General features: G+C 39.1%; 1 protein-coding gene across 1 annotated transcript in view; it reads left to right on the top strand.

Moving 5' to 3' along the window:
• The first annotated feature begins 436 nt into the window (after window positions 1-436).
• Window positions 437-12,365, top strand: part of sema4f (sema domain, immunoglobulin domain (Ig), transmembrane domain (TM) and short cytoplasmic domain, (semaphorin) 4F) — a 128,686-nt gene continuing 116,757 nt past the window's right edge. The window contains exon 1 of the mRNA XM_039751897.1: window positions 437-878. Within this exon, the coding sequence (XP_039607831.1) occupies window positions 779-878 (100 nt within the window). The 5' untranslated portion in view covers window positions 437-778. The remainder of the gene's footprint in view (window positions 879-12,365) is intronic.

The following is a 12,365-nucleotide window of genomic DNA, read 5'->3' as shown; positions in this document are numbered from 1 at the left end:
TTTTTAATAGACCTCCGACTCATACCTGGATGCTTAATCCAAACTAAACTGATAATGTACAATCCCCGAAAACATTTCCGTTTGTAAGGCGTTATATAAATGTATACAATCTTTTATGCAAACACGTCGTGTTTTCTCCTTTGACAAGCGTCTACGCCACTCCCGCTATGTGTATTAACTGACAGCAAGAGGATGTGCAAGTGTGCAAGCGGGATGAAAGACGAGCGATTGAATCCGTATATCAGGCAAGATATTATCTTTAAAAAAGGGCTTTTTATTTTGGTTTCTAGTGAAGATAAACTAGGATTAGGTCGATTCAGAAACTAGATGGATTTTTTTGATTTTACCTGCTCGTCTAGCAAATATAGGCGGGTTTTTGTGTAGGCGGGCAGTGATTGTAGGGGCGGGGATTAGCTAACTGCTTTGCATGTGAACGCCTCAGTAGTATAGCGCAGCAGTCCACAACAGGGAGCGTACTAAGCGACGAATCATGCGACTACCGAATCGTGCAAGGTGTTTCCAGATATATACCGGACCGAGAGTCGCCTGTGTGTGTTGCTCGCGGTCCTGACTCGAGTTTAAGAGGAAAAAAATACATCGCGCTATTGTACTTGCGAAAGGGAAGGAAACAGCAACTTTTGTTTAATCTGGAACGCTGGGATCAAGAGGACGCCTTCGTGGTCGATGATTAGAATACGGCCGTTCAGCTAGCTCTGGTGGCAGAGCCGCTGGCTTTCCCAATTTCTCTTTCTCCTTGGATCGGAGCTACATAAGCACAATGACACTGTTTTATCTGCCCAGGTCCTTATTTTGGGTCCTGCATTTTACGTTCGCCGTGGCGATGAAGCCCGTGCCCAGTCTAAGCAGTACCTACCGAGGTGAGTTCACCTGCAGTGGAGGAGGAGGAAGTCGTGAGGGAAGAGGGGGGAGGTGGGGGCTGCGATTACAGTAGTAATGAGAAAACTCGCTGTACCGCTGAGCAGCAGTTGCTTTGCGAAAAATACATCCAGAAAGCACAAGAGAACAATAGGGATTTCCTTAATACTGTGTGCTAATGCCCTCTCATCCGAGTGCGGATGCCACCACGTTACTGGCTCAGTGTTTGCCTTGACTGTACTTTTTAGGTACAATGGAGAGGCATTGCTTGTAGCGATTGTGCCTCCTCTCACTCCCCACCCTCGAGCGTTTCGCGGCATGGCAGTTTAAACAAAAGGCTCATCTCGAAGGCTGCTCTCTCACTCCCCGGGGGAAAGGGGTGCGCCCGAAGGTGCTGTACCGACCGCCGTGCAGCCCTACCTGTCTCAATCCTGTACTCCTCTCTACGGCACCCATCCACCCGTTCAGCTGGCGCTTGCATCAGCGTGCGGACACCAGCCATCTGAGACCGATAGAAGTGTCGTGCATTGCTTCTGCCCATATCGTCTCTCAAGGCTGCGCCCACATAGCTGTGATCATTTTTTGCGGTTGTTCTGGCTTTTGTATTACCTATACATCTGAACATTGAGTATAAATTCTGCATTGCCAGTTGCTGTCCAATAACTAGTAAATTGCAGCAGGTTTTTTATATAATGGAAAAATCAAAGCATGCAGTGTTCATTTACAGCTATTGATGCAGTTGCTCATTTAGGTTTTGCGCATTATTTACTGTATAGCGCCTTTCACAATTACATATTTTACACTTCAATTGCAGTCAGTGATGTTTTGGGAATACCGTGTCGTAAAGTCATTACTTTTATTATTCTGTAATTTGGCTAATGCGGGCTTCACAAATAAATTGCGGCAATCTAGACAGGAATGGAATCGAGAAGCAGACTGTTTTTGTCTCTTTTGAAGCACTCCATGTAGGTGTGGAAAAGACCATAAACGACCATAATCGCCTCAAGTCCAATTTCCTATTCTTATGTCCGCAGGTGTTCAGTTCCCGTGAGAATCCATCAGTGCTGGGCATTTTATGGGCAGGCGCCTGTTTTATGCTTCTGCCAATAGCTTATTTGTGGCGAGGGTGCACATTTTTGGAAATTCTTGCATTTCATTTGGTATTGCTTTGAGTAATGTCATATTCTGCATAGCATGATTATACTGTTTATTGCTTTGGTTTTCGTTTTCATCATGCTTCTAAAGTCTGGATTATTTTGGATCACAAAATGAAGTGCTGAGGGTGACTAACATCTCAATGATGTTGGTGGGTCATTTATTTCCTTGGTTTCGACTCCATTCATTTTTGTAGGTGATGGTACCTTGTGATGGTGTCCTGCGTGTGAGACTGTATATGTGGCACACCACAAACAGTTTTATTTTATTTTGTTTTGCTTTCTTGTCTCCAAAGGCCCCGGAATGTTGCTTTCTGAGAAGGGATAAAGGAATGATAAAATGATCACAACTTAAAAAGAGTTTTTTTTAAAGCACCCTTTAGGCAAAGTAAAAGAACAGCCATCCATTATCCAACCCGCTATATCCTAACTACAGGGTCACGGGGTCTGCTGGAGCCAATCCCAGCCAACACAGGGTGTAAGGCAGGAAACAAACCCCGGGCAGGGCGCCAGCCCACTGCAGGTAAAAAGAACATTATGTGGTTAAGTTTCATAAGACACCCATGTCTTTTGAGCTCTGCCTTGGCAAGCACTGCTGCAAAGTGGATAAGAAACTCGACTGTTCTAATGGTTACCAGTCAATCCAGCTGTGGACCCTAAGCAAATCACTTAACCTGCATGTGCTCCAATGGTGAGAGAATGGTGCTGTCCAAATAAAGCTGGGTTGATTAAAAGTATTTTGATGTTTGGGGTGATTCTGTGGGTGAAACAGAGACCATCTATGTATTTCTAGTTTATATGGTGAAAAAAGCTGTTTCTTCAGCCATGTATTTAACTGTATATATGCGGAGTGGTGGCTCTGAGGCTAGAGATCTGCATTGGCAATCGGAAGGTTGCCGGTTTGAATCCTGTAAATGCCAATAATCACCTGTTGGGCCCTTAACCTGCAATTACTAAGAGCTTTGAGTAGTGAGAAAAGCGCTATATAAATGCAAAGAATTATTATATTAAATACCTTAAACATCAGAGAGGAGTATTACAAAATCATCAGGTAATGAGTATAAACAAAGTTTTCATGGGACTCCAAGCTCACTCCCATTCTCTAGATTTGCTGTAAAAATGTGCAGGTGATGCAGGTATTGTTATGTCAATTTGTTATTATTATTGCTAAACAATTCTTTAGCAACATGCACATCATTGTTATGCCAATAACACATTTTCATTTTGGAAGAAGAAGAACATTAGACCATGCTTTGCAGAGAAAAGGCCATTTAGCAGCTTTTTGGTGTCCCATGCTGACGGCTAATGGAGTCAAGCTGGGGCTAACAGCTTCTAATTTGCATGGTGTGATTTTTGCGTTAAAAGGTGTGGTAATGATCCCATGAAACTCTACCCTTAACCAGATATTTGTATACCTAAAGCTGTTTTAAGAGAACGCATTTAAAATCTGTGCAATCTTCAGACAAATGGGTAAAGCGGAAAGCAGTGCCAGATGATTTTTTTTTTTATTAATGCAAAGACGTTCAATACTCAATTATTTTAATACTTTGAGTATGATTAACCAGGTCTGCTGTGCCTGAATAGTTCAGCTCCTCTCGTGTCTCCTGAGAACATTTGTGCTGTACTGCTGGTTGCTTTGTAAAGTGCTTACAGTGGAAAGTGTTAGATGAAATACACAGTGATGGATTCAGCCTGGCATAAGTCTGGCAGCTGCTCTCTGGATATTGTCTGCTGCTTTTCTATATGGCCATGGCCATTCACATTTATTTATGTGAACTCCTTTAAGCCACGGTGACTAAAAAGTCATAAGTGCATGTGGATGTACAGTATGTAAGGGCAGTGTGCTGTTGCGTGTCAATTCGGAGAACACAACGGGTATATTTTCATTCCTTCTTATGTAGTCAGGTTAAATCTGTGTAAGTAACCTTCATTAAAGGTGCTGTATAAAATATTTTTTATCTTTCCATCCGTCCATTTTGTGAACCTGCTTTATCCATTATGGGGTGACTGCCCATCCTGAATGGACCTGAAATGCCACAGCCATCTAAGTCCACACACATATGCACTCTTTCATATACCGTGCCAACATGCACATTCTGGGACTGAAGAAGGAAGTGACCAAAAGTAATTGGAGGTTTGACACATCAGTAAGAATCACTGTGCCACCTTCCAACCCAACATACTTACCCTGTAGACTGGCTTTTAGTTTTCCTAGTCTCAATCTGTTTTCATTTTATATAGCACAAAAGCCACCTGAAAAGAACCCAGGAAATTAAAAGCAAAAAGATAATACAGGTGATGAGCTCATTTACTTTACTAGCGTAAATTTAGGTTTGTGAACAGAAGGACATAATATAGTATAAACCAATATAGTTTAAATAAATGATAAATCACAGAGAAACAATCAAGGAGCGGGAAGTGATGGGTAAGAGTGTCAGAGAGCTTGAGCCAAATAGCTAAATGAGCATTCAGTCAGAGTTGTAAAGTTTGAAGATGTTATCTGGTAGGATGATGTGGAGTAAATACTGATAATGGATAAACATGGGATGTTGAAATTCATTGTTGCGTAAGTCAGGGGTCCAGTTCTGAAGCTGATTTCATATCAGGCAGGAAATGGGTGTTGCCTGGGCAGTTGAGGAGTGATGTGTTCAGTGTTGTGTGTTCACCAGCATTTCCACTATAAAGTTGATAGTTTTATATAGGATGGCTATTGAAAATTGAATTACAGCAATCCATCTAAGAGTAGATGAAGCTGCGGCAGAGCATGCAGAAGGTGTTGAAAGGCCAAAACAACTTATCTATAGCACATTTCTATACACAGAATATCTTTCTAAGTGATTTACAAGCTGTCAAAGAAATAGTTGCAAACAATGAAAATCAAATTATAATTAGATAAGAATAATAATAAATAAACAACATACAAGAAAAAAATACACACTTATATAAGATAGATATATAATTAATAGAGAGATATAGCCCTTGTATATAGAATTAGTTTTTAAGCCATTCAAGATGAGTCCAATGATAAGGTCAGGTGGCCAAGAGGACTGTGAAGGTTTTTTTGCAGGTGATTGAAAGTGGAGCTTTTTTTAATCTCAGTTTTGCAAGAGTTCAGCAGTAAGAAGTTAGCAAACATCAATTTTTTGATTTAATTCAAGTAAGAACCCCATTTGACTTGTGCTCCATAAATACTAGAATTGAAATGCCAGTCAATATTTTCAAGGTCTTCCTTAGTTTTAAGTATTATATACATATGCCTGACAATAAATTACGGTAGTGCAGCACTACATTTGTACAAAATAGTGAAATGATCGAGTTGTATCCTTATTACCTGAATTATGGAGAAGGTGAAATGGTGGCACAGTGCTTAGCGCCGCTGCGTCACACCTCTAGGGATTCCACTCTGATTCCAGGCCCAGTGGTCTCACTCACTTTCTATGGTGTCTGCACATTGTTGCTAGTCTCTTTGTGGATTTATTTCCAAATTCTAAAGATGCTTGGGTTGGGTTAACTGACAACCGTGATTATGCCAATTGCAAATGTGTTTCTCCTTTATTTGTCTTCTTTGAATTTATAACGCAGATTCGGAAAATGGATGGATAGATTATTCAAAGAATTTAATCTCTGTATCTTTTCTTATTTAAACCGCATACTGTAGAAAGCATGCTTAGTCCCACACTGCTAAACTTTTTGCGTCAGCACTGCGCATTATTTAATCTCTCCTAGCTAGCGGAAACGCTTTTAATTTGATTTATTCCTAAAAGCTTGCTAGGTGTCTTAAAATCAGTCGGCTATTCTAATTCTTTTACACCCTTGGTAGTACAGATAAACTGGGCTTGTGCTGAATCATTCAGTTCATTACAGAGAAATTGCAGTTGTATAGGGGACGAATGGTGCTATGTAAATAACAATATAATTGATAGAGGCACGGATCTGTCATTCATGTTTGTTTTTTTTTGTTTTCTGGATATGAGAACAGTAAAAGCAAAAGGAACTCTTCCAACCGTTGCATTTAAATCAGTACGATTAAAAGCCGGAAAGTCTATTTTTTTTTTTTGTCCGAAGGTGTCATCTCACTCCTGTGGATGTGCGTCTGTTCGCCTATCCGTTTCCTAAGTATACTTCCGCGTTGGCTTGGGGGTCTGAGGTCCAGTCTTTCATTACGCTAGCGAGTGTCCTGTGTCTCATTAGGAATTCGAAGAGTGTTTTGCCGGGAAGGGGTGGTGATAAACAAATCAAATGCAGGTGGGCGGGGTCATGCACAAATACGGAGTAGGGTAACTGCAGCATTTATTCAGAATTGGGCTTTCTGATCTTATTACTGGGTTAACCCTCGTGTCCACGCCCCCACCTGTTATCGACCACGCCCATCCTGTCATGTTCACCCGTGTTGCTTGCTGGTTAACAAAAAAGATACGGGTTTAGGCGGTAACTGATTTACGGCTAATAAAATGCACTGCAAATGGCTGCAAAGAAAATAAAATCCCTTCAGGTGGTTTTTTGTTTTTGTTGATTTGACGAATTGCGCGGGCTGCTCTTTCATGTTTATGTACGATGGCGGCTTTCTGATTGTTTAGCTCAGTTCTTAACGGTGAACCTCGCGCCTTCATTCACAGTTATTTTTCGGAGGGCGTCGCCGGGGCAGACGTTTCAGAGTCTTTTGGGCCGTTTGTAAATGTTTACCCCCTTTTTAAGTGCAGGAACCTCTTTATTCCTCACGTATTTAATTTCTAAGATGCCGACAACGTTGAGGTGAAAAAAATAGTCTTAAGTGAAACGGGGAATTTAGTTGTTTTTTTTCTTTCACGGAGATTAGAGGTGATGGAAGATTTGTATTAAGAAATTTTATTCTACACTGTTAAAAGCTTTTAGTTTCTGGTTAAAAACGTGATTAAGATGAGGGCCAGTATTCTAGTTAAGATGGGCTGCGTCCTGTCAAGAAACCTAAAGGATCGGGTAAGTTGTGATACACCTGGAATATCCATCAGGTTTAATTTTAACATCACTGTGCTTTTATACATTTGGAGTCCCAGTGCCCATCTTAGAATAAGAGACTTTTTACATTCCTATATTTTTTGACAGATTAAATGTAGACTGGTCACTGAATGCATCTTCAGGAGAGGTATGTTAGATGGAAACACAATATTTGCTTGAAACAGTAATATTTTAAGATGAATTACTCTCCTAAGTAGTTTGTTGAAATGTTGAACATATGTTTAAGGCAATGTGACAATGTATTCTAAAAATAAAGCCATTTTTAAAAGTAAAGATCACGTTTTAAGTTACTACACTACCTGTATACAAAACTGCATCATGAAAGAATATAATTTTTATTAATTTCTTTATAAAAGCCACCTTCTAAGTGGGGTAATTATGAAGTAATATTCAAGCCATCTTAATATTAATGTCTGAAGTTTAGTATATTCAACAGCAAATTTAAATAAAGAGCAAACTGCTTAAATAAAATTTGTTAATATAGTTGCACATCTACAAATGTAAAAAATTAAATTTGGGCAACAATGGCTTGCCATTCCTTTATAACTGAAGCCCATCTGCCTCCACAAATAAAATTGAACAATTTATTGGAGTTAAACAAATTGTTTACAGTCCATGTACAAATGTCTATTGAAGTTATAATGACTTCAACACTAAAATCCAGTAGCATCCAGATGTCCGCATCATGTCGTTTGGGATGACGTTCTAAATTGTCATAAAACAGATACGTCATATTCCATGAAATTAAAATATACTGTTAACATCCTGATATAATTCATATCCAGTTACACTGAACTGATGACACATCTCACAAAATTGTTAAATTTGAAATTTTGGAATTATATATACTGGAGTTATAAAGAGCACCAATAGTTTCCCATTTCATGTTTAATTCTATATATTTTGAGGTAAGTCAATGTATTGAAAAGTTTATGCAAGTAGTCATAAGAAAATAAGAAATTTTACAAACAAGAGAACACCATTCGGTCCATCAAGTTTGTTTGGTTAGCTGATAGCTAAACTCTAATAATATCTCTTCCAAATTCTTCTTAAACATTGTTAAGGTTTCTGCTTGAACTTCATGTCTTGGCAGTTTTATTCCACAAATCTTTGCGTAAAGAAGTTCTTCCATTCTAAATACACATCTCGTTCATTTCCAATGTTGTCCTCAAGTTTGTTCACTGTTAAGATGAAAGAATTCTGCTGGATCTACTTTATCAATTCCTTTGAGAGTTTTAAATCCCTGGATTAGACCCCCACACAGTCTCTGCCTAAAACTGAACAGGTTTAATTCTCCAAGTCTGTCAGAGTAGCACATGTCCTTAAGTCCTGGAATGCACTTGGTTGTTCTCTTCTGCGCAGCTTCATGTGCTGCTACGTCTTTATCTTTAGTATGGTGACCAGAAAGGCAGACAATACTCCAAATGAAACTCATTAGTGCATTATGTAATCTGAACATAACATCCCCTGATGTTTTTATGATATAACCTAACATTTTATTTGCTTTTTTAGTAGCTTCAGTACATTGATAAGTTGATGAAAATGTTGGTCAACATATACTCAAATTCTTTTCGGAGGTTGCTTCCTTTAGTATGTCTCTCATCTTGTGTTTATGATTGACATTCCTCTTGCCCTCTTGTAGCTCTATGCACATTTCTACATTGAACTACATTTTCAAGTGTTTGCACAGTTCTAAAGCATGTCCAGGACTTTTTGACTTGTTTTTGCTGTGTCCTCAGGCTTCAGTGTCTACCATTCGTCCAATTTTAGTATCTTCTGCAAATTTTACAAGATTACTAACTATGCAGGAATTGGTGTCATTATTATAACTCAGAAAATTAAAGGTCCATGGACAGACCCCGAGGGACTCCACTGATGACCTCGCCACATGTGAAACGTTTTCTGTGCTCTGTCTTCTGCCAGTTCACCAACTCGAGGTCCAGCTTTGTAGGTTACGTATCAAGAGATTGAAGCACAGCTGACTCCTCTATGAATTGACGTTTTTTTTTTTACTTCTCCAAGGGGCATCCCATTGGTTTCTTCATTTATAAATACTTTTGTGCAATATTTGTTCAGTTTATTTGCTATTTCTTTTTCATTTTCAGTAATTTCTCCTTTTGTGTCCCTATGTAGTAATTGGTTTGAAGTGTGTCACTGTAATCTGTGAAGTTTATTTCAAAGGCATTAATAAGCTGACGGGTGAAACTGGCCAGAAAGATGGACTGTAACATGTGAAACAACCACCCAGGCAGGTTATTTTAAAATGGTAATGTTTGCTAAATCAGTAGATGGCCGGAATGACCAAGGGTCATTGTCTGCTGAAGCCATGAGTGGACTAGAACAGGGAAGGTGTTATTTGGGAACATTCCAGAAAACAGCATAGACAGCCCAGATGGTGGTTGTGTATACCTGGCAAAGTTCATAGCAAATTTTATGAATATGTAAATACGTATGTGAGTGTTTATAATGGTAAGGATCCATCACAAAGCCAGAAGTTGTCTCCGTGCCGCTGAACTCCCAGCCGGAATGAGCTCATATACAGTACAGGCCAAAAGTTTGGACACACCTCCTCATTTAATGTGTTTTCTTTATTTTCATGACCATTTACAGCACTCCATCACTCTCCTTCTTGGTCAAATAGCCCTTACACAGCCTGGAGGTGTGTTTGGAGTCATTGTCCTGTTGAAAAATAAATGATCGTTCAACTAACCTGACTTCTGCACAACACAACTGCTGGTCCCAACCCCATTGATAAAGCAAGAAATTCCACTAAATAACCCTGATAAGGCACACCTGTGAAGTGAAAACCATTTCAGGTGACTACCTGTTGAAGCTCATCGAGAGAATGCCAAGAGTGTGCAAAGCAGTCATCAGAGCAAAGGGTGGCTATTTTGAAGAAACTAGAATATAAAACATGGTTTCAGTTATTTCACCTTTTTTTGTTAAGTACATAACTCCACATGTGTTCATTCATAGTTTTGATGCCTTCAGTGAGAATCTACCAATGTAAATGGTCATGAAAATAAAGAAAACACATTGAATGAGGAGGTGTGTCCAAACTTTTGGCCTGTACTGTAGCTGTCCGCATTCCCCATTGAAGAAACTAAATGACGACTGTACGTTCTGTTGGCTTCTCTGCGGTCTGTTTATGTATTTTTAAATAACTATGCATCATATTTTGCAGGTGGAAGCTACATTTTGAAGCAAGTTAAATGTATTTATCTCTTTTTGTACCCTATTGCTCTCGTCTGATTATTTTGTGGTTACTAAAGGGATACAATATGTATGGCTGAAGTCCATTCTACATCAATAAAATAAACACAATTCCAGAGAACACGCAGCCCTTGCTGGATACACCATATGGTTTCTTAAATTCTCTTTTATCATCTTTTTACTGGAGTAATACTCAAAAAATTGCTTGCTATTTATTTTGGCATTAGTAGCATTTTTTTCAATTTCTCCTTAGACCTTTTGAGAGGTTTTTGTGATCATTTGCCGTTGTGTGTTTTTTCCTCTTAAGTTATTTTTTATTTTTCTTGTAATAATAATAATACATTTTATTTATACAGCGCCTTTCCCATGCTCAAGGTGCTTAGACCATCCCCAGCTCATAGATCGTCACGGTGCAAAGAAATATCCATAGGGCTCGTCCGTGTGCCACAGAAAGATTTGGTTGTCCCCGAGGCTGCAAACCCAGTCAAGGCAAAGTCCATAAAAGTAAATTCAAATCAATACAATTCAAGTCAATTGCATGAACTATTCATACATTAAAAAAAAGTGAACAATTGTAAAAAGTTTAAGTTTAATGCAAATTTTAACGAAAATTGTTGATAACAGGGAAGAGCGGCAGCAACATACATGCGCCAGCGTCCCCTCCACTGCCAATTTGTTCATGTACAGTGATCATTTCAGTGTAACATGTTTAACAATGTCCTTTATCAATTTTGGCCTTTTTTTTAATTTGTTTGTTTTATTGGTTTTATTAATATTTAAGTCTGGATCTGTCTGCTGTTTCCTTAATTTGTGGTTGTAATTCTGAAGTGAATCATCGCACAGTGGATGTGCTGGCACCATTAAGGTTCAGTAGACGGGGTTCAAATCTGTGCCCTGTACAGTTTGCATTTTCTTCCATTAAATGTGTGAATAAAAACTGAGATACTCCCATGTTTAATGTTGCATCCCAAAGACATGCCTGTTACGTGGATGGATGATGTTTAAATGGTGTTACAGTCGCCAGCTTTGACACCTCAGAGATTCAAAGCCCTGGGATTAGATCCTGCACCTGTTATTGTTATGTGGAATTCTCACAGTCTGCCAAGGTTTTCCTCCTGCATCCTCAAAGATGTTCAGATTAGTTTGATCTGTGATTGTAAATTGGCAGTGTGGACGTGCATGGGCCCTGTGGTGGACTGGCACACTGCCTAAGGGTGTATCTTATATGACACTCGGGGCCTCCAGAATTGAGTTAAGAGGGTTGGAGAGTGTTGTTTTCATGATGGACTTGTTGATCAGTTTGCCATGGAAATGATTTTAAACAACTTTAGATGAAAGTGTGAAGTAAAAAAACAAAAACAAAAAAGAAACAGAAGATATTTATGATATAAAAAAAAAAGTTTGGTATTTTGGAAAGTGTACATAAGCACCAAACTGCATTTTACAGAAAACTTTTCCATGATCAACAATGTGTCAACCTTATATTTCAAAAGTAGAAGTGTTAATATTCCAGATAACTTGCGTGGGGCGACATTGAGTTAGCATCACTGCTGAATCTGTAGCCTTCTGATTTATAATGAATGACTTTAAGCATTAATGTTACTATTCTCAAACCAGCCTAATCTAGTTCAAGTTGTTGTCGTGGTACACAGCCTGTAGTCACTGGGGCTTCCAGACTTGATGACTGAAGTCACACCTGAGTGTGTCAGTTTCAGACATGTCATGACAGTGTGTCAGACATCGCTGGGGATGTCAAATTATGCAACTGCATGACAACTTCGAGTATTTTGTCACATTTGCAAAATGTTGCTGCCTGATGGAGCTGGTGGTCCTGCAAAGTATTTACAGTTGCGGCGAGTCTGGTTGCAATTTCTGACCCCTTTTTTCCTTTCTGTTTTGGTACATAAAGTACAAAAATTAGAAAGATGAGCCAGTGTTTTGTTTGTGAGATGCACATTCCTTATTCATTGTCCCATTCTGTTTGCAAAGTCTAAATTTCTTGTTCCTCGTCACGGTACTTCTGGGTGAATGCTCATTGCTTGACAGTTCTCATACACACAGAGCCCACCCTTACAACTTAAGACAAAATGAAACCTATTTGAATTTGTTGAGTCGCAGACTAGTTGG

Source organism: Polypterus senegalus, chromosome 4, assembly GCF_016835505.1.
Source record: "Polypterus senegalus isolate Bchr_013 chromosome 4, ASM1683550v1, whole genome shotgun sequence".
Classification (NCBI taxonomy): domain Eukaryota; kingdom Metazoa; phylum Chordata; class Cladistia; order Polypteriformes; family Polypteridae; genus Polypterus; species Polypterus senegalus.
This window is presented reverse-complemented; position numbering and strand designations above follow the sequence as displayed.